Source organism: Haliotis rufescens, unplaced genomic scaffold, assembly GCF_023055435.1.
Source record: "Haliotis rufescens isolate VD_foot unplaced genomic scaffold, xgHalRufe1.0.p SCAF_14, whole genome shotgun sequence".
In the NCBI taxonomy this organism is placed as follows: domain Eukaryota; kingdom Metazoa; phylum Mollusca; class Gastropoda; order Lepetellida; family Haliotidae; genus Haliotis; species Haliotis rufescens.
Genome location: NW_025963824.1, coordinates 137,604 through 162,480, shown reverse-complemented (window position 1 = coordinate 162,480; position 24,877 = coordinate 137,604). Strand labels below are relative to the sequence as shown.

Below are 24,877 nucleotides of genomic sequence, written 5' to 3'. Positions count from 1 at the left end.
TTGTCAGACTCTGTACCATCATAGACATCTGTTCCTTCGTGTTGTCAGACTCTGTACCATCAAGGACATCTGTTCCTGCCTGTTGTCAGACTCTGTACCATCAAGGATATGTGTTCCTGCCTGTTGTCAGACTCTGTACCATCAAGGACATCTGTTCCTTCCTGTTTTCAGACTCTGTACCATCATGGACATCTGTTCCTGCCTGTTCTCAGTCTCTGTACCATCAAGGACATCTATTCCTGCCTGTTGTCAGACTCTGTACCATCAAGGACATGTTTTCCTACCTGTTGTCAGACTCTGTACCATCAAGGACATTTGCTACTGCCTGTTGTCAGATTCTGTACCATCAAGGACATCTGTTCCTGCCTGTTGTCAGACTCTGTACCATCAAGGACATGTTTTCCTACCTGTTGTAAGACCCTGTACCATCAAGGACATTTGTTCCTGCCTGTTGTCAGACTCTGTACCATCAAAAACATCTGTTCCTGCCTGTTGTCAGACTCTGTACCATCAAGGATATGTGTTCCTGTCTGTTGTCAGACTCTGTACCATCAAGGACATTTGTTCCTGTCTGTTGTCAGACTCTGTACCATCATAGACATCTGTTCCTGCCTGTTGTCAGACTCTGTACCATCAAGGATATGTGTTCCTGCCTGTTGTTAGACTCTGTACCATCAAGGACATCTGTTCCTGCCTGTTGTCAGACTCTGTACCATCAAGGATATGTGTTCCTGCCTTTTGTCAGACTCTGTACCATCATAGATATCTGTTCCTTCCTGTTGTCAGACTCTGTACCATCATGGATATGTGTTCCTGCCTGTTGTCAGACTCTGTACCATCAAGGATATGTGTTCCTGCCTGTTGTCAGACTCTGTACCATCATAGATATCTGTTCCTTCCTGTTGTCAGACTCTGTACCATCATGGATATGTGTTCCTGCCTGTTGTCAGACTCTGTACCATCAAGGATATGTGTTCCTGTCTGTTGTCAGACCCTGTACCATCACGGACATTTGTTCCTGTCTGTTGTCAGACTCTGTACCATCATAGACATCTGTTCTTGCCTGTTGTCAGACTCTGTACCATCAAGGATATGTGTTCCTGCCTGTTGTCAGACTCTGTACCATCAAGGACATTTGTTCCTGTCTGTTGTCAGACTCTGTACCATCATAGACATCTGTTCCTGCCTGTTGTCAGATTCTGTACCATCAAGGACATCTGTTCCTGCCTGTTGTCAGACTCTGTACCATCAAGGATATGTGTTCCTGCCTGTTGTCAGACTCTGTACCATCATAGACATCTGTTCCTTCGTGTTGTCAGACTCTGTACCATCAAGGACATCTGTTCCTGCCTGTTGTCAGACTCTGTACCATCAAGGATATGTGTTCCTGCCTGTTGTCAGACTCTGTACCATCAAGGACATCTGTTCCTTCCTGTTTTCATACTCTGTACCATTATGGACATCTGTTCCTGCCTGTTCTCAGTCTCTGTACCATCAAGGACATCTATTCCTGCCTGTTGTCAGACTCTGTACCATCAAGGACATGTTTTCCTACCTGTTGTCAGACTCTGTACCATCAAGGACATTTGCTACTGCCTGTTGTCAGACTCTGTACCATCATGGACATCTGTTCCTGCCTGTTGTCAGACTCTGTACCATCAAGGACATGTTTTCCTACCTGTTGTCAGACCCTGTACCATCAAGGACATTGGTTACTGCCTGTTGTCAGACTCTGTACCATCAAGGACATCTGTTCCTACCTGTTGTCAGACTCTGTACCATCAAGGACATCTGTTCCTACCTGTTGTCAGACTTTGTACCATCAAGGACATTGGTTACTGCCTGTTGTCAGACTCTGTACCATCAAGGACATTGGTTACTGCCTGTTGTCAGACTCTGTACCATCAAGGACATTGGTTAGTCGCCTCTTACGACAAGCATAGTCGCCTTTTACAGCATGGGTTGCTGAAGACCTAGTCTACACCGGGTAGCCTAGTGGTTAAAGCGTTCGCCCGTCACGCCGAAGACCAAGGTTCGATTCCCAACATGGGTTCAATGTGTGAAGCCCATTTCTGGTGTCCCCCGCCGTGATATTGCTGGAATATTGCTAAAAGCGGGGTAAAAGCATCCTCACTCACTCACTCACATTAACAAGACTCTCAGGTTCAAACTTTGCTCATTTCTCTCATGTTGTTGACCACAGTAAATATTGATTGCGGCACCACGCAACACCATATCCAACTTTAATTAGAAGAATATTGGGGGTTTAAATCCAAGATATGACCAGTTTGTATGGATGTCGCAGTACAGGCGTTACACGATGTGATACATATCTTGATACAGAAGCCACCATGTGATTTGTATCTCAATACTGTATCTATGACATTTTATGAGGAAATCCCAGTCATTAGACTGAGAATAGAGTTTCATAGAAGGACAACTGACTAATTCCCATCAAACATGACAATGAATCAAGCCAACCATTCTGTATGAGAATAGGATAAGAAACAAACAGTTTATGTATTGTATTATGACAGTCAGCAAGGAAAAGCTGGTCAGTTTTGTTATTGGGCCGGTTTCGTATCCGTAGGACGGCCAAAAAGTTATAAGGAATTTAAAAAATAGTTTGTACTTGCTTATTCATCATGGACAATGGATACAGGGATAAATGGGAATCGATGCCAAATTAAATGTATCGGGTATCGTATCGTGCAAAGTTTGCTGACGATGCGCCTGTGTACCGATGAATTGCAATAACACTACCAGTTTTGGCTTGCTCTTTGTTGAGTAAAACATGACTGGCACATGTCTAAGGCAGGTAAAGGTTAGACTTGGCATAGTCTGCTTTTGAACTGAGTTTCAGCCATGGTAATCTTGTTAATCCAATGTAGTTTTTCTCAAGATTAATTTGTGTTTTGCTGACTACGCAATTTCAGTGTGGTCCTGTGCTCCCCATTGTCGTATTGTTCAGGGTAAGATGGTCATGGCTTGGGACCATCTACACTACAAATGTTTGGCAGCAGGCAGAGATTTCCAAGTTGGAACAGTCACTGTTTCAAACCTGTGTGACTTTCATGGTCCTCTATTCATGTCTGTCCATAATAGTGGGCAAGTCTAGATTACTGCAATATCAGGAAATGAAGAGTCTCTGGGCTCCTTTTCATCATTTCTTAATTGAGATGATTTACCAACAATTTTTCTGTAAGATAAGTTTATTTCAGAGATTGGTCTAGGTCCTCTAGTCATGTGATGGTTTTGTTATTTTCAGATGGTATTCAGAAATGCCTAAAAGGAATGGGTGCTGTCGCCAGGCTATGCCAAATGAACATTTCTTGTCCGACAAGGGGAGGCATCGCCAGGTAAACATGGCTTATGTCACAGTTCACCATTGGACAGTGATGAATATGGTCATCGATGAAGACTGATGTGATGGTTATTGTAGGCCTGGATGATTGTTTGAAAAGTTTAGTGTGAACCTAAAGAAATAATCCAAAAGCAAAGTTTTTGTAAAGACTTGTACACGAAAATGTTTGTGAAGATATTCTAAATGAGTTGTTAAGTGTATTCAATTTCTGATATCTGGGATTCTGGCGAAAGAATTACGTACCATAAAATGAAACAACTCAGATTGAATAAAATGATTATTCTGAAAGGCTCTGATGCAAGTTATTTAAGTGGTTTAAACCATTCAACCTGTCTCTATTCTTAAAGTTAAAAATAGAAAAAATAAAAAGATTGTTCTTGATTCATATTTGGATATTGTAACAAACAAGCATGTTATTGAGTGGTAAAACTATTCATTGTCAGCTAAGTGTATTGACAGATTTAATAACGTAGGCTAGCTGTCTGTCAACGTAGTCATTGATTTCGCTGGCAACATATTTGTTTTGTAGGATTTCCCTTGTCACAACGTGTGTTTCTATCATGTTGGCATGTATTGATAGTATCAAGTATTCTCTTTGGGTAGATGGATAGTTCTGTAATTTGACATTGAAGGTAATGTATTCTGTTACAAGTGATTGAATGATCCTCTGTAGTGTGAATGATCCTCTGTGGTCTGAATGGATCTCTGTGGTGTGAATGAATCTCTGTAGCGTGAATGATCCTCTGTGGTGTGAATGATCCTCTGTTGTGTGAATGATCCTCTGTAGTGTGAATGATCCTCTGTCGTGCGAATGATCCTCTGTCGTGCGAATGATCCTCTGTCGTGTGAATGATCCTCTGTAGTGTGAATGATCCTCTGTGGTCTGAATGATCCTCTGTAGTGTGAATGATCCTCTGCAGTATGAATGATCCTCTGTGGTGTGAATGAATCTCTGTAGCGTGAATGATCCTCTGTGGTCTGAATGATCCTCTGTTGTGCGAATGATCCTCTGTAGTGTGAATGATCCTCTGTGGTCTGAATGATCCTCTGTAGTGTGAATGATCCTCTGTGGTCTGAATGGATCTCTGTGGTGTGAATGATCCTCTGTGGTCTGAATGGATCTCTGTGGTGTGAATGATCCTCTGTCGTGTGAATGATCCTCTGTAGTGTGAATGATCCTCTGTCGTGCGAATGATCCTCTGTCGTGTGAAAGATCCTCTGTCGTGCGAATGATCCTCTGTAGTGTCAATGATCCTCTGTAGTGTGAATGATCCTCTGTGGTCTGAATGATCCTCTGTAGTGTCAATGATCCTCTGTAGTGTGAATGATCCTCTGTGGTCTGAATGATCCTCTGTAGTGTGAATGATCCTCTGTGGTCTGAATGAATCTCTGTAGCATGAATGATCCTCTGTAGTGTGAATGATCCTCTGTCGTGCTAATGATCTTCTGTTGTGTGAATGATCCTCTGTCGTGTGAATGATCCTCTGTAGTGTGAATGATCCTCTGTCGTGCGAATGATCCTCTGTCGTGTGAAAGATCCTCTGTCGTGCGAATGATCCTCTGTAGTGTCAATGATCCTCTGTAGTGTGAATGATCCTCTGTGGTCTGAATGATCCTCTGTAGTGTGAATGATCCTCTGTGGTGTGAATGAATCTCTGTAGCATGAATGATCCTCTGTAGTGTGAATGATCCTCTGTCGTGTGAATGATCCTCTGTCGTGTGAATGATCCTCTGTGGTCTGAATGATCCTCTGTAGTGTCAATGATCCTCTGTGGTCTGAATGATCCTCTGTTGTGTGAATGATCCTCTGTAGTGTGAATGATCCTCTGTGGTCTGAATGATCCTCTGTAGTGTGAATGATCCTCTGTAGTATGAATGATCCTCTGTGGTCTGAATGGATCTCTGTGGTGTGAATGAATCTCTGTAGCGTGAATGATCCTCTGTAGTATGAATGATCCTCTGTCGTGTGAATGATCCTCTGTAGTGTGAATGATCCTCTGTGGTCTGAATATCCTCTGTAGTGTGAATGATCCTCTGTGGTGTGAATGATCCTCTGTGGTCTGTATGATCCTCTGTAGTGTGAATGATCCTCTGTCGTGCGAATGATCCTCTGTAGTGTGAATGATCCTCTTTAGTGTGAATGATCCTCTGTGGTCTGTATGATCCTCTGTAGTGTGAATGATCCTCTGTGGTCTGAATGATCCTCTGTCGTGTATGATCCTCTGGTGTGTGAATGATCCTCTGTGGTGTGAATGAATCTCTGTAGCGTGAATGATCCTCTGTGGTGTGAATGATCCTCTGTGGTGTGAATGATCCTCTGTCTTGTGAATGATCCTCTGTCGTGCGAATGATCCTCTGTAGTGTGAATGATCCTCTGTGGTCTGTATGATCCTCTGTCGTGCGAATGATCCTCTGTGGTCTGAATGATCCTCTGTCGTGTATGATCCTCTGGTGTGTGAATGATCCTCTGTGGTCTGAATGATCCTCTGTAGTGTGGATGATCCTCTGTAGTATGAATGATCCTCTGTGGTCTGAATGATTCTCTGTGGTGTGAATGATCCTCTGTGGTCTGAATGACCCACTGTGGTCTGAATGATCCTCTGTAATATGAATGATCCTCTGTAGTGTGAATGATCCTCTGTGGTGTGAATGATCATTTGTGGTGCGAATGATTCTCTGAGGTGCGAATGATACTCTGTAGTGTGAATGATCCTCTGTAGTGTGAATGATCCGCTCTTGTGTGAATGATCCTCTGTGGTGTGAATGATCTCATGTGGTGTGATTTTTCCTCTGTAGGGTGAATGATCCTCTGTGGTTAGAATGATCCTCTGTGGTGTGAATGATCCTCTGTAGTGTGAATGATCCGCTCTAGTGTGAATGATCCTCTGTGGTGTGAATGATCTCATGTGGTGTGATTTTTCCTCTGTATGGTGAATGATCCTCTGTGGTTAGAATGATCCTCTGTGGTGTGAATCATCATATGTGGTGTGGAAGATCTTCTGGTGTGAATTATCCCTTTATAGTGTGAAGAGTCCTCTGTAGTGTGAATTATTCAAATGTTGTTTGAATGATCCTCTTTAGTGTGAATGATCCTCTGTGGGCTGAATAATCCTATATGGAGTGAATCATCCTCTGTAGTGTGAATGATCCTCTGTGGTGTGAATTATCATATGTGGTGTGAATGATCCTCTGTGGTGTGAATGATCCTCTGTAGTACGAATGATCCTCTGTAGTGTGAATGATCCTCTTTGGCCTGAATGATCCACTGTGGTGTACATGATCCTCTGTGGTCTGAAAGATCCTCTGTGGTCTGAATGATCCAAGTGGTCCGAATGATCTATGTGGTCTGAATGAACCTCTGATAACCACTCCCCATCACTGGCCCACCACTCTCCATCATTGACCCACGACTCCCCATGACTGACCAACCACTCCCCATCATTGGCCCACCACTCCCCATCACTGGCCCACCACTCCCCATCAATGACCCACTACTCACCATCACGGACCAACCACTCCCCATCACTGACCCACTACTCCCCATGACTGACCAACCACTCCCCATCATTGGCCCACCACTCCCCATCACTGGCCCACCACTCCCCATCAATGACCCACGACTCCCCATGACTGACCAACCACTCCCCATCACTGACCCACCACTCCCCATCAATGACCCACCACTCCCCATCACTGACCCACCACTCCCCATCACTGACCCACCACTCCCCATCACTGACCCACCACTCCCCATCACTGACCCACCACTCCCCATCAATGACCCACCACTCCCCATCACTGACCCACCTCTCCCCATCACTGACCCACCACTCCCCATCACTGACCCACCACTCCCCATCACTGACCCACCACTCCCCATCACTGACCCACCACTCCCCATCAATGACCCATCACTCCCCATCACTGACCCACCACTCCCCATCAATGGCCCACCACTCCCCATCACTGACCCACCACTCCCCATCAATGACCCATCACTCCCCATCACTGACCCACCATTCCCCATCAATGACCCATCACTCCCCATCACTGACCCACCACTCCCCATCAATGGCCCACCACTCCCCATCACTGACCCACCACTCCCCATCAATGACCCATCACTCCCCATCACTGACCCACCACTCCCCATCAATGACCCGCCACTCCCCATCACTGACCCACCACTCCCCATCACTGACCCACCACTCCCCATCACTGACCCACCACTCCCCATCACTGACCCACCACTCCCCATCACTGACCCACCACTCCCAATCAATGACCCATCACTCCCCATCACTGACCCACCACTCCCCATCAATGGCCCACCGCTCCCCATCACTGACCCACCACTCCCCATCAATGACCCATCACTCCCCATCACTGACCCACCACTCCCCATCAATGACCCATCACTCCCCATCACTGACCCACCACTCCCCATCAATGGCCCACCACTCCCCATCACTGACCCACCACTCCCCATCAATGACCCACCACTCCCCATCACTGACCCACCACTCCCCATCACTGACCCACCACTCCCCATCACTGACCCACCACTCCCCATCACTGACCCACCACTCCCCATCAATGGCCCACCACTCCCCATCACTGACCCACCACTCCCCATCACTGACCCACTACTCCCCATCACTGACCCACTACTCCCAATCACTGACCCACAACTCCCCATCACTGACCACTACTCCCCATTACTGACCCACCACTCCCCATCCCTGACCCTCCACTGACCCACAACTCCCCATCACTCCCCATCACTGATATTTGGTTGGAAGTATTTTCAGTCCATCACTGACCCACCACTCCCAATCACTGACCCACCACTTCCAATCACTGACCCACCACTCCACATGACTGACTCACCACTCCCCATCACTGACCCACCACTCCCTATCACTGGCCCACCACTCCCTATCACTGGCCCATCACTGACCCACCACTCCTCATCACTGACCCACCACTCCCCATCAATGACCCATCACTCCCCATCACTGACCCACCACTCCCCATCAATGGCCCACCACTCCCCATCACTGACCCACCACTCCCCATCAATGACCCATCACTCCCCATCACTGACCCACCACTCCCCATCAATGACCCACCACTCCCCATCACTGACCCACCACTCCCCATCACTGACCCACCACTCCCCATCACTGACCCACCACTCCCCATCACTGACCCACCACTCCCCATCACTGACCCACCACTCCCCATCACTGACCCACCACTCCCCATCAATGACCCATCACTCCCCATCACTGACCCACTACTCCCCATCACTGACCCACCACTCCCCATCAATGACTCATCACTCCCCATCACTGACCCACCACTCCCCATCAATGGCCCACCACTCCCCATCACTGACCCACCACTCCCCATCAATGACCCACCACTCCCCATCACTGACCCACCACTCCCCATCAATGACCCATCACTCCCAATCACTGACCCACCACTCCCCATCAATGACCCATCACTCCCCATCACTGACCCACCACTCCCCATCAATGACTCATCACTCCCCATCACTGACCCACCACTCCCCATCAATGGCCCACCACTCCCCATCACTGACCCACCACTCCCCATCAATGACCCACCACTCCCCATCAATGACCCACCACTCCCCATCACTGACCCACCACTCCCCATCACTGACCCACCACTCCCCATCACTGACCCACCACTCCCCATCACTGACCCACCACTCCCCATCAATGGCCCACCACTCCCCATCACTGACCCACCACTCCCCATCACTGACCCACTACTCCCCATCACTGACCCACTACTCCCAATCACTGACCCACAACTCCCCATCACTGACCACTACTCCCCATTACTGACCCACCACTCCCCATCCCTGACCCTCCACTGACCCACAACTCCCCATCACTGACATTTGGTTGGAAGTATTTTCAGTCCATCACTGACCCACCACTCCCAATCACTGACCCACCACTTCCAATCACTGACCCACCACTCCACATGACTGACTCACCACTCCCCATCACTGACCCACCACTCCCTATCACTGGCCCACCACTCCCTATCACTGGCCCATCACTGACCCACCACTCCTCATCACTGACCCACCACTCCCCATGACTGACTCGCCGCTCCCCATTACTAACCTACCACTCTCCATGACTGACCCACCACTCCCTATCACTGGCCCACCACTCCCTATCACTGGCCCATCACTGACCCACCACTCCTCATCACTGACCCACCACTCCCCATGACTGACCCACCACTCCCCATGACTGACTCACCACTCCCTATCACTGACCCACCACTCCCTATCACTGACCCACCACTCCCCATTACTGACCCACCACTCCTCATCTCTGACCGACCACTCCCAATCACTGACCCACCAATCCCAATCACTAACCCACTTCTTCCCATCACTGACCCACCACCCCCATCACTGACCCACCACTCCCCATCACTGACCCACCACTTCCCATCATTGACCCACCATCCCCCATCACTGACCCACCACTCCCTTTCACTGGCCCACCACTCTCCATCACTGACCCACCACTCCTCATCACTGACCCACCACTCCCCATGACTGGCCAACCACTCCCCATGACTGGCTCACCACTATCCATCACTGACCCACCGCTCCCTATCACTGACCCACCGCTCTCCATCACTGACCCACCACTCCTCATCACTGACCCACCTCTCCCCATCACTGACCCACCACTCCCAATCACTGACCCACCACTTCCAATCATTGACCCACCATTCCCCATCACTGACCCACCACTCCCCATCACTAACCCATCACTTCCCCATCACTGACCCACCATGCCCATTCACTGACCCATCCCTCCCAATCACTGACCTATGACCCACTTCTTCCCATCACTGACCAACCACCCCCCATCACTGACCCACCACTCCAGATCACTGACCCACCACTTCCCATCATTGACCCACGATTCCCCATCACTGACCCACCACTGCCCATCACTGACGTTTGGTTGGAAGTATTCTCAGTCCATCACTGACCAACCACTTCCAATCAATGACCCACCGCTCCGCGTCACTCCCCATCACTGACCCACCACGCCCAATCACTGACCCATCACTCCCAATCACTGACCCACTTCTTCCCATCACTGACCCACCACTCCCAATCACTGACCCACTTCTTCCCATCACTGACCCACCACTCCCTATCACTGACCCACTTCTTCCCATCACTGACCCATCACTCCCAATCACTGACCCACTTCTTCCCATCACTGACCCATCACTCCCAATCACTGACCCACTTCTTCCCATCACTGACCCACCACTCCCAATCACTGACCCACTTCTTCCCATCACTGACCCACCTCTCCCCATCACTCCCCACCACTCCCAATCACTGACCCACCACTCCCCACCACTCCCAATCACTGACCCACTTCTTCCCATCACTGACCCATCACTCCCCACCACTCCCAATCACTGACCAACCACTTCCCATCACTGACCCACCACTCCCAATCACTGACCCACCACTCCCTATCACTGACCCACCACTCCCTGTCACTGACCAACCACTCCCCATCACTGACCCAGCACTCCTCATCACTGACCCACCACTCCCCATCACTGACCCACTTCTTCCCAATACTGACCCACCACTCCCCATCACTGACCCACCACTCCCTATCACTGACCCACCACTCCCCATCACTGACCCACCACTCCCTATCACTGACCCACCACTCCCCATCACTGACCCAGCACTCCTCATCACTGACCCACCACTCCCTATCACTGACCCACCACTCCCCATCACTGACCCACCACTCCCTATCACTGACCAACCACTCCCCATCACTGACCCAGCACTCCTCATCACTGACCCACCACTCCCAATCACTGACCCACTTCTTCCCAATACTGACCCACCACGCCCAATCACTGACCCATCACTCCCCATCACTGACCCATCACTCCCCATCACTGACCCACCACTCCCAATCACTGACCAACCACTTCCCATCACTGACCCACCACTCCCTGTCACTGACCAACCACTCCCCATCACTGACCCACCAATCCCAAGCACCGACCCACCTCTCCCCATCACTGACCCACCACTCCCCATCAATGGCCCACCACTCCCCATCACTGACCCGCTACTCCCCATCACTGACCCACCACTCCCCATCACTGGCCCACCACTCCCCATCACTGACCCGCTACTCCCCATCACTGACCCACCACTCCCCATCACTGACCCGCTACTCCCCATCACTGACCCACCACTCCCCATCACTGACCCATCACTCCCCATCAATGGCCCACCACTCCCCATCACTGACCCACTACTCCCAATCACTGACCCACAACTCCCCATCACTGACCACTACTCCCCATTACTGACCCACCACTCCCCATCCCTGACCCTCCACTGACCCACAACTCCCCATCACTCCCCATCACTGACATTTGGTTGGAAGTATTCTCAGTCCATCACTGACCCACCACTCCCAATCACTGACCCACCACTTCCAATCACTGACCCACCACTCCACATGACTGACTCACCACTCCCCATCACTAACCCACCACTCCCTATCACTGGCCCATCACTGACCCACCACTCCTCATCACTGACCCACCACTCCCCATGACTGACTCGCCGCTCCCCATCACTAACCCACTACTCCCAATCACTGACCCACAACTCCCCATCACTGACCACTACTCCCCATTACTGACCCACCACTCCCCATCCCTGACCCTCCACTGACCCACAACTCCCCATCACTCCCCATCACTGACATTTAGTTGGAAGTATTTTCAGTCCATCACTGACCCACCACTCCCAATCACTGACCCACCACTTCCAATCACTGACCCACCACTCCACATGACTGACTCACCACTCCCCATCACTGACCCACCACTCCCTATCACTGGCCCACCACTGACCCACCACTCCTCATCACTGACCCACCACTCCCCATGACTGACTCGCCGCTCCCCATTACTAACCCACCACTCTCCATGACTGACCAACCACTCCTCATCACTGACCCACCACTCCCCATGACTGACCCACCACTCCCCATGACTGACTCACCACTCCCTATCACTGACCCACCACTCCCTATCACTGACCCATCACTCCCCATTACTGACCCACCACTCCTCATCTCTGACCGACCACTCCCAATCACTGACCCACCAATCCCAATCACTAACCCACTTCTTCCCATCACTGACCCACCACCCCCATCACTGACCCACCACTTCCCATCATTGACCCACCATCCCCCATCACTGACCCACCACTCCCTTTCACTGGCCCACCACTCTCCATCACTGACCCACCACTCCTCATCATTGACCCACCACTCCCCATCACTGGCCCACCACTCCCCATGACTGGCTCACCACTCTCCATCACTGACCCACCGCTCCCTATCACTGACTCACCGCTCTCCATCACTGACCCACCACTCCTCATCACTGACCCACCTCTCCCCATCACTGACCCACCACTCCCAATCACTGACCCACCATTTCCAATCATTGACCCACCATTCCCCATCACTGACCCACCACTCCCCATCACTAACCCATCACTTCCCCATCACTGACCCACCATGCCCATTCACTGACCCATCACTCCCAATCACTGACCTATGACCCACTTCTTCCCATCACTGACCAACCAACCCCCATCACTGACCCACCACTCCAGATCACTGACCCACCACTTCCCATCATTGACCCACGATTCCCCATCACTGACCCACCACTGCCCATCACTGACGTTTGGTTGGAAGTATTCTCAGTCCATCACTGACCAACCACTTCCAATCAATGACCCACCGCTCCGCGTCACTCCCCATCACTGACCCACCACGCCCAATCACTGACCCATCACTCCCAATCACTGACCCACTTCTTCCCATCACTGACCCACCACTCCCAATCACTGACCCACTTCTTCCCATCACTGACCCACCACTCCCTATCACTGACCCACCACTCCCCACCACTCCCCATCGATCCCAATCACTGACCAACCACTTTCCATCACTGGCCCACCACTCCCCATCACTGACCCACCACTCCCCATCACTCCCCACCACTTCCCATCACTGACCCACCACTCCCTGTCACTGACCAACCACTCCCCATCACTGACCCAGCACTCCCCATCACTGACCCACCACTCCCAATCACTGACCCACTTCTTCCCAATACTGACCCACCACGCCCAATCACTGACCCATCACTCCCCATCACTGACCCACCACTCCCAATCACTGACCAACCACTTCCCATCACTGACCCACCAATCCCAAGCACCGACCCACCACTCCCCATCACTGACCCACCACTCCCCATCACTGGCCCACCACTCCCCATCACTGACCCACCAGTCCCCATCACTGGCCCACCACTCCCCATCACTGACCCGCTACTCCCCATCACTGACCCGCTACTTCCCATCACTGACCCACCACTCCCCATCACTGACCCACCACTCCCCATCAATGGCCCACCACTCCCCATCACTGACCCACTACTCCTAATCACTGACCCACAACTCCCCATCACTGACCACTACTCCCCATCCCTGACCCTCCACTGACCCACAACTCCCCATCACTCCCCATCACTGACATTTGGTTGGAAGTATTCTCAGTCCATCACTGACCCACCACTCCCAATCACTGACCCACCACTTCCAATCACTGACCCACCACTCCACATGACTGACTCACCACTCCCCATCACGAACCCACCACTCCCTATCACTGGCCCACCACTCCCTATCACTGGCCCATCACTGACCCACCACTCCTCATCACTGACCCACCACTCCCCATGACTGACTCGCCGCTCCCCATCACTAACCCACCACTCCCTATCACTGACCCACCACTCCACATGACTGACTCACCACTCCCCATCACTGACCCACCACTCCTCATCACTGACCCACCACTCCCCATGACTGACTCACCACTCCCCATCACTAACCCACCACTCCCTATCACTGACCCACCACTCCCCATGACTGACTCACCGCTCCCTATCACTGACCCACCACTCCCCATTACTGACCCACCACTCCTCATCTCTGACCGACCACTCCCTATCACTGACCCACTTCTTCCCATCACTGACCCACCACCCCCATCACTGACCCACCACTCCCCATCACTGACCCACCACTTCCCATCATTGACCCACCATCCCCCATCACTGACCCACCACTCCCTTTCACTGGCCCACCACTCTCCATCACTGACCCACCACTCCCCATGACTGGCCCACCACTCCCCATGACTGGCTCACCACTCTCCATCACTGACCCACCGCTTCCTATCACTGACCCACCGCTCTCCATCACTGACCCACCACTCCTCATCACTGACCCACCTCTCCCCATCACTGACCCCCACTCCCAATCACTGACCCACCACTCCCAATCATTGACCCACCATTCCCCATCACTGACCCACCACTCCCAATCACTAACCCATCACTTCCCCATCACTGACCCATCATGCCCATTCACTGACCCATCACTCCCAATCACTGACAGTAGTATAGGTAATGGGGGTTCTGGACCACTTCCACTGGAGCAGGATTCATATACCTATACTGCTACTACAGGAGGAATTTTTTATGCCAAAATGATTATGCGATTTAATGATAGTCATGAGATTAAGTTAAATCGACTCTAGCTTACCACCACCTGGAGCCAATGATATAAATTTTTATAGGTAATGGGGGTTCTGGACCACTTCCACTGGAGCCAGATTTATTACCTATACTGCTACTACAGGGGGGATTTTTTATGCCAAAATGATTATGCGATTCAACAATAGTCATGAGTTGTATTAAACGAAACATCAATATTAATTAATAATGGATAAAATTTACTATAGCCCACGAGGATATTGGAAAGGTGTAGGAGTAATAAAAAAATTAGCCACCACGGCTAAGGTATCTAAAGATGTGGCAAAGGATTGGTTAAAGAAACAAGCGATGTGGCAGATATATTTACCGGCACCGCGTTAAATACCGAGGAAGAAGTTTGATATTTTTACGACGAATGAAGTTCATCAGGCTGACCTCTTGTTTCTTCCCCACGATAAGGTAAAACGCAAAACGTATAAATACGCTTTAACAGTAGTGGATGCGGCTAGTCGATACAAAGAGGCTGAGCCATTAACCTCGAAAGAATCAACAGAGGTAGCTAATGCACTGAGTCGCATATATAAACGCGGACCGCTAAAATGGCCTAAGCTATTTCAAGTAGATCCCGGTCGCGAGTTTATGGGATCGGTAACTAAACTGTTAACAGAGAACGATGTCAAAATCGTCCGTGGTGAAAGAGAGGCCCACCGCAGTCAAGCTATCGTCGAAAGATTTAACAGGACATTAGCGGAACGTTTGTTTGGCTATCAGTATGGGATTGAAATGAAATCCGAGCGATTGAGATCAACCGAATGGGTGACATTATTATCAGCCGTTGTATCAGCGCTGAATAATGAAGTGACGAGATTAATAGGGAAGAAACCATCCGATGCTATTAAAATGAAATCCGTGACTTCCGAATCTTTAGCACCGAGAAGAGGCAAAGAACGAAAACTTCCGGACAGAGTAAGGGTAAGATATTTATACCAGGCCGGTGAACTCGAAGGAGGCCTACGTCGCGCAACCGATCCAATATGGTCCCTTAAGACGTATAACATTAGTAGATTGGTTTCGAAAGAAGGAGAGCCTATTCTTTATTATCTTCAAGATGGACCGGGTAGGGCATTTGTACGAGAAGAGTTGTTCATAGTTCCCGACGGTACGGTATTACCACCATAACCATAAGCGTAGGTAGTTACACCATCCTTATCAATCCATCTCTTTGTATCTAAGGGGGATAATGATATCTTGTTCATTCTTAATCCATATATCCTATGATCGTAACTTCTTAAAGAGTTCATCTCGTGTTTGAACGTTCTACCGTTAAATAATGATTCTTTATACTGTTCGTGTTTGATATGCTTTTTTACAACATACTTCTTAACACCCTTAGCTTTTCTTATCTCCCCATTATCGGACTTCTTTATAGAATACATCTTAGGTCTTAATCCTACATACCCCGCTATAGGGGTCCCAGCACATTCATCCTTCATCTTACCTAACACCTTTTTATTTACAACGCTGTGCAGTGGATTATCTTTTGGGTAATCGCTCGTGTCGTACATATCTATTTTTTCTGCCATATCTTTATACACATCCTCGGTTTGTATTTCCATCAACAAAGAATCTGTGTCGGTATATAACACCTCGCATCTATCGTCGTATTGCTTCTTAAGTTCGTTGTAATAAAAGTCATACATTAAGTGTTTTGACAAGTCGAGAATACTCATACCGACGTACACCGGTCTGTTGAATTTTATATTACTCTTCTGCATATGCAACGCGGCTAAGTCGTTATCGAATATCTTGCTTCTGTTAAAAGCCGGACTGGCTATAAGTTTCCTGAGTCTTTCTTCCTCATTAGATCTGACTAATTTAACATCAACACGCTTCCTTAGATTCTCCATGGTTTTACCAAATACCGAGTTATTCATGAGCTTATATAGATTCTTTTCGAAATCGCTGGTTGCTATCTTTCTTAAATCTGTGTTCAACCTTATATAGGGCTCCATCCAAGGGCTTTGATCGAACTTTAGAACTCTGTGTATTTTCTTAAGTTTCATACCTAACGATAAGATACAACTGGAGATTTCTGTAGTGAACTATATATTTTGTCTTATCCATCAAATTTGGTACGAGTTTTTCTACGTTAGCTAACCTACTATTACCCATCAAGGAGCGTTGATATTCCGACATCCAGTCTTTATTAACCATTAATCTTTCGGGAGCTAGCGGATAACTGTTATGATCTTTATGTAACGAACTTGGATATTCCAAGTCAACTTCTAGTATGTACCCTTTATTCGCATTATTATCGATATCATTAACTTCAATATCATTGACCCATTCAAAACCACCCGTGGGTAAAGGTTGACTCATAGCCCATCCGTACAAATTGTTAGCGTTGAGATATAATATGTGCGTGTCGGGTTTACTCGGATCGTATCCTTCCACTAATTTATTATTAGCCTTAGAATACCTTTTAGCTGCCATCGATATACCACCTCTTAATCCTTTCTCAATAAACAAGTGCATATCGTAATCTGTGAGTAGTTTTAGTTCTACGCCTGTCTTCTTCAACAATGCATCCCACGATAGTCCGGGACTGGAATAGTACCATGCCGGATCCAAGCCGTATTGTTTGAAGCATGTCTTTCTAAATATCTCGAATATATCGGCGAGTAACAGTACATCGGTTTTTAAGTAAAGATCGTGATAATCACCTAAATTCTTACAACCTAATTTATCCCAGACTGTCAGAGCGTGTTCATAATCGGCATCTGTTATTCTAGATTCTGTTAAGTTACTATAGAATGATTCGAGGGGTGGTAATTCAGTTTCTTCGAATCTAGACCAATCATCCATATATTCGTAAGGATATACACCTTTTCTCAGCAACAAATGACGAGTTATCTTATCGGTATATTTATTTGTTATCGCGAAGTCATCGGGATTGTTCGCATTAGCTAAATTGTCCAGGGAAGATAACAGAAACTGTACGGAGTCTATGAATCTAAGCCCATTACTTTGCTTTATTCTAGATTTCCCATCCTTGTCCCTATAATGTATAGGTTTAGTCAACGAGAACGATATGTATTTTTCCATATTATTAGGAATGCACGTTAAACCGCCGTCGGTCTTTGAGATAGCTTGCATAATGAGATGTGAATCGTATCCTCTAAGGTTATGAAACACAACGGGGATGGGTATTGTTTGAGCATTCATTTTTAGTTTCAAGTTACACTCGTTATGAGCGGCTCCCCGATAATTACCCGTGACGTGACAATGATCTCTTACGGAATCCCCATCCAGGGGTTTATTACAAACGTGACAACTCGTTGACTTCTTATCGACCCTCCAATCATCCCTCGTCATACGCATGGGTATCGTACACGATAATTTTTCCCTGATTATTCTCTCTTCATTTTGTAGATATTCTAGGAACTTTCCCGCTGCATCGGGACCTCTGTAAATCACGGGAGTGTTTGTTTTCCCATCATACCTTACAACTACATATCCAAACCCACAAGGAATATGTTCTTGAGTTTTGTACGTAAAACTACTATCTTGATTATTGCGTTCAGTATTTTCTATGGGTTTGATAAGCGCTTCGAAGTCGGCGTAAATTACGTACGGTACTGGCATTTGATTACAATAATGTTCAAATTTTAATATATTTTTTCCCTCTTTAGGCATATCAATCCTGATAGCATTCTGTCCAACACCTCTACAGTCTTCTTTATGCGCTTCTAATAGATCTTGTCTGCTGTACCCATGCAGGCATCTTTCGCAGAAATATTTCTTTTCTTTATGTTTTGTTTGATCGTATAATAGCCTGTTTAAACTCTTTATCCGGGTATAATGATATTTACCATCTTTTTCGATCAGAAATGAATTGATTCTGGGGATATTTTCCGGAGCGGAGCTTATCCTGTGTACAACAATTCCTTTAGAATGTCCGAAAACATTTATAGCTAAGTTATTTTGCTTTTCCACCTTATCAATTTGTGATATTGGTGTAGGTTCGTCTATACCATCGAAGTTGACTCCATCGTTTTGAGGATAGCTAGAAGGTCTATCCGGATGCTTATCTACGGGGAACAATGCAGATCTTATCATCATTCTTAAACAGTCATCGGATTTATTTTTTACGTTAATTATGGCTTTTTTCTTCTTATAATACGGGGGTAAATCTATATAAGATCCACCTTTGAAGGGCATATAATTCGCTATATCTAAATATAAACTATCGATTTTATCCACACCCCAACCTGAACCTCTATTAGTCCAGCGTTCTAAAGTTTCCTGTATCCTCTGAATTGATGTATCTAATGATGAGTTTATAGTATCGGATTCGGTTATAACTTCTTGATTGCTACGGAAATATGGTTCGGTATATTCGGTGCTATCGTCTGTGTTACTTTTACTCAATGTCATTTTAATCGTCAGCTGGTATTTTATACTATGTAAATCATCTAATTCCTCGTTAATTTTACTCGATATGATGGGCTTAATATCGTTAACATCTATGTTGGAATTAATATCCATCTTCCAACCTCTTAGATATTTACCAACGCCGGCGGATGTGGGTACAAATATTAATTCTTGTTGTTGTTGTTGAATATCATCATCATTATTATGTTGAATATCATCATTAGGTTGATTATTATCTAGTAAAGCGATCAATTCAGCTCTTCTCATTCGAGAATAACCTCTCAGCCCACTATTTCTCGCTCGAACTTTGAGTTCTCTAACAGTCTCGGGTCTGTTGTATTCCAAACCGAGTAAATCCATCAATTCAGCTTTTCTCATACGAGAATATCCACGCAGTCCACTTTGCTTTGCCATAGCTTTTAATTCTCTGACAAAAACCATTATGGTTGAATGGTATATACAAAATGATTCATTTGTCTAAATGGTTGTTTTTCATATATAAATACGTATTCTCCCCAACCTATTCCTCTCATTGATGTAATCTCTCTTCCTAGCATAAATAATCTGCTTCCTGACCTTATCAGCACCGTGACTCTTACATAAACTGTAACTACATTTGACTCCAATCCCACATACAGAACAAACGTAATTTTTAAAACCCTTTCTGATGTTATAAGCGTGAGTGCCACAGTAAATACCCACCGATGGCTTCTGACATTGAATAGATTTTCCCATGAGTGTATATTTGCATAGATTCATGGTGGTTATACACATATCATATCATTTGTCTAAAAGGTAAAACACATCTACACTATTGATTAGGCAGTCAGCCAACGCTATTTATAGATCGCTCTAAACTAGGTCATAGCCACAGCTGTCACTCTGACTTATGCATGGTATAGCTGAAAATCAATACACCAGTCAATCCAATAATCATAAATGCGACCTCGAGGTTTTTTTGAGCCTCTGACGGTGTATAAAACTGACTCATTGTTGGTCTCAGTATTGGGTCTAGTTTTTTCCCATAAACGAGGAAGTATTCGTGCATGGCAGATTCAACATCCTTAAACGTTTGAATTGAATGTCCTTCCTTAATCAGTTGTTCATGAATAAAGTCTAATCTCTTCATTCTCTGCTGTGTATATTGTAACTGAGCTGCTTGGTATTGTTCTAAAGCTTCATTATGTCGTTTACGCTCCTCTTCAACTTCTTTAGCGTTTGATTCCCTCATACTAGAAAATAAAAAATTACTCCCCGAAAAAGCTAGAGCATTAACAACAGCTCCACCGACCATCATCGCAATTGTTGCCATGTTTAATAATATTAAATATTCAAATGTTTAATTAATTACTTCATTATGTCTTCAGGGATAAGCCCTTGTTTGATGAGCATATCCTTCGTTGCCATAGCTAATCCAATATCCAAAACCATCATTGGTATGTCAAAACTATTAAAATCTAGCTTGGGAGGTGTGGCTTTAGTAATCATTTTAGCCATACGGGCATAGCCAATGGCCAAGCCGGTGACCACCGCTGAATGATATGTCGCGTTTACCAACATTTTACCGTCTGTAGCTGGAGTAGTCATGCTTCTTATAGCATTATATGGGGACTAACCTCTAATTGAACTTGTTTTATCTTCTCCGGTCTTATAAAAGAACCATACAACCGCTATACCAGCAACTCCTACTAGTGCCCATGTTTTAATCGGATTTGAATTATTTATTAATTTCGCTTTGCGCGCCAGCCCACCCTTTCTTCCTGCGGCTATTTTCAAAGGATTCTTTGTCACTCTGGGTTGTTTTTTTGTATTCACATGTGGTGCAATCGCTGGTGGTGGTTCCTCATTCAGTTGTTGTGTGTTCACTTGTTGTTCCATAATCTGTTGTGGTTCCTCGTTCACAATCTCTTGTGGTGTCACCTGTTGTGATTGTGCCTCCATTTATATTATTAAGTGGGCACGTATGTTTAACTTGACAATACCTAGCCGTTATTAAAGCGGTGGTGAGCGGAGCTAAGTACATTCCGAATCTATGATAAAACTCACAGCTCACCGCGCTTATAGCGTGTTCGATGAATGGGTCTTTCTCTAGAGATTCGCATAAATACAGGCGATGTTCTGCTGGGATGGGGAGAAACGTACTAGCTACGGCTGTGTATAGTTGTAATATTGAAGACCCTATCGTTTTAGTCATGGTAGCTCCCAGTCTAGACTCGTAACGCGTGTACAGTTTTTTAATCTCTTCGTCGGTCATGTTATCAATTTTTTTGATGGTATAATTTTCCCCCAAATATTGGGAACATTTTCCACCGGCTACCAAAGCCGCGAGTCTTTCTCTATGTTTATCTAAAGATTTATCTACATTTTGATCCGCATGTTGATGTGTATGTTGATCAGCATCAGATTCTTTGAGCATTTGTTCGATGAGTTCGTCGCATTCCATAATGTAATACCTAAGGAGATATTAAAGTCTAACATAATATAATATGACATATCCAATACAACCCGTAATAATGAACTGTTGTGAAAGAATGAGGATTTCGAACCACATTTTATGTAATATTAACCACTAATGTTCAATTTGCTACATTTTGCTACATTTTGCTACATTTTGCTATAATTTTGCTACAATTTGCTACATTTTGCTAAGCAATTGCATAAGCAGCTGGTTGATCGGTTTTTAATACGAGTTTACAGTGCTTCGTTGCCGCTAACACTTTTCTGACTTTATCTTGTTCGCCCTTGGTATAAATGACGTCATTTTCGCGTAAACATTCCTCGAATGAATCTCGGTCTTTGCAATGAAACAGTGCTACCCATTTGGTCTGCTCTCTGAGATCTTTCAGGACAGAGTTGTATTTTTGAGTAAGTACCCAAACGCTATGTTGAGTATGCCGACCGGAGAATGCTAAATACGAAAGCATATCTTTCTTTTTTGTGAGTTCTTTACTCGCGCTGCAGTCGTCTATTACGAAAAGGGTCGATTCTCCTTTGTAATTTTCGTGACATACTCGGAGGCAGTCTTGTAATCGATCGCCCGGATCGACTCTGTGTACCCCGTCGTCATTCATTACCCAATCTCTGGATAGGTAGGTTTTATTAACGCTTATAGTCGGGCACAGAATAATGATATGATCGAAAACGTCCCGATAATGACTTTCTAAAATATCTAGAATAAAGGCTGTTTTTCCGCAGCCCGTTTGCCCGCATATGATAGCGCAGTGCGGATCTTTAGGTAAAAGATTATCAATAGATTGCTTGCACGAATCTCCCATTCTGTATATTAAGTTGCGCATCCATAATCACGTACAAATATATGTTTAATTTACCAGCTGCTTCCTGAAGCTTCGTTATCTGTATGGTGGCACCCTCGCTAGCATTTTCTATTCTCCTCCCACTGCCGTGTAATTGATCATCGTCCGTTGTTCGCATGTCGAGCCATAGCGCGTACTTCGTGGTGAGGTATTCACCCATCGATACACTCCCGAGAGACAGATCTTTCACGACCGCGTTAACTTCTGGAGAACGTTTTATAGAAGGAAGTTTTTTAATCTCATCCCACTGGTGATACGCTAGCATTCCTTGGCTATATAGTTGATTAGGAACGCCCTCGATAGTCAATTCTACTTTTGTAATCTTGGGATTGTAGAACTTCTCGGTATTTCTTTTAAACGCATCGGAGGGGTCCTCGAACAACATTAAAATACCCTTCAACGACCTCGTGGGAACGTTTAGATTGATATTCCACATCGTATCTTTTTTGTCCCTCGTGATCTTTCGGTGTCGCAGCACGCGATCGTACAAAATGGCTAAACTTCCCGTATACTGGTTACGAATTTGTCTGGCTAATTCGGGATCCGTTATCATATCGTACTCCAGCGATATATTGTCAATGGAATATCTAGCATCTTCATTAGCAGATCTGATTACTCTACCGTAGTCATTAAAAGTGAGTTCATATTCTAACCTATCGCCTAGGGATGCTTGATAAAAGGGCATGTTGGAATCTAGTAATTCAAAGTCTAGGGGAACATAGAATCTGTTACCTAATGCGTCGGCAACGGCCTTATCTTTAACGATGGTATTATCACCATTATCAGAACCCACGCGCAGTCTCAATGTGTTCTTATTACAAATACCTTGGTACTGTAAGTTTTCCCGCTCTTTATCCGTTCTCCAGAGATCCATGTAACAATAGTATACATCGCTATCGTCGATACTCAAAACCTCATTACCGCTAATTTTAATCGCGATTTTCTTAACGATAGCACGACCTATGTTCTGAACGGGCTCCCTGTTAATGTCGGTAGAAGTCAAACTAATCGTAAATGCTAGTCGGACAGTTCCCGGAACTAACACATCGTGTGCGCCGAGATTAGGAAACCGAACCAGAAGCGTTTGATTCTGATCGATGGTACTAGGGTTATTAGTTATAGTTACAGACTGACGAATTGCTTTGACCCCTAATGGATCTCGAAGTCTACGTTGTGGGTTTAACTTGCGTCCGTATTGCGAAGACATTGTTTATATTGAAATTATGTACCCTATGTTTAATATAAAAATGACTGATTTTGATATTAATGACTTTGATCTAAGTACCTTTGATGATCTGAATCCAATCGAAGAGGGTACTGATGAAACCAGGTTTAGTAGTCTTAACGATGAACTTTTACAATCGTCCGTCAATGATTATTACGATGCATTAAAAGATGATACCCCAATAGGTCGTGACTATTCAAAGTTTGAGATAGATAGTAAAGGAATATTGCGACTGCGTGACTCTCCGGATATTGATCTTATGCATTCTCGTACTCGTAAGCCCCTAGCCTTGTCTACGATAGCTGCTAAACACGGCATCGGCACTGTTCGTGATAAATTAGGTTTTGTGGACTACCGACGACTTTCCGCGAAGACTACTAAGGTTCTTCGAACCGTGCGTGATGAACTCGTTAATACAGATGATTTGGAAGAAGCCTCTAACGTGGCCTCGAACGGACTCGGAGAAATCTTAGATACCTATTACGATAATTCCACGTTACAGGTCTCAGAGTTCAGTATTAGGGAATTACGAGGTCTTGACAAGGCAATGCGAACAATGCGGGGAGAACTCATCAATAATACAGCCAAGATATCCGAAATCGACAAGCATATAGCTCAAGAGAAAACAAAACTCGAACAGGCGGGCGATGAGTTCAGTAGACGCCGCGTAGCGGAAAGATTGCGTAACTTGGAAGACGAAAGATCGGCCCGCCTCGAAGCAGCTTCCAGTAATAGAAAGGCACTTCGTTCGCAAATCAGTCGTATTCGAGAAACTATCGATCAAGTCCTCAACGATGACACTACACTGGCCGATAAAATTAA

General features: G+C 46.3%; 1 protein-coding gene across 2 annotated transcripts in view; it reads left to right on the top strand.

Annotated features, from left to right (window-relative positions):
- Positions 1-24,877, top strand: part of LOC125379316 — a 63,449-nt gene that overhangs the window by 11,982 nt on the left and 26,590 nt on the right. The window contains exon 2 of one of the 2 annotated variants that reach the window (XR_007220663.1): positions 3,269-3,652. Coding sequence is in view for 1 of the 2 variants with exons in the window: in XM_048395596.1 (XP_048251553.1) it covers positions 3,269-3,359 (91 nt within the window). In the remaining variant the exon portion in view is untranslated. Of the gene's footprint in view, positions 1-3,268; positions 3,653-24,877 lie in introns of those variants that run through there. The other variant, XM_048395596.1, reaches the window with a different exon arrangement.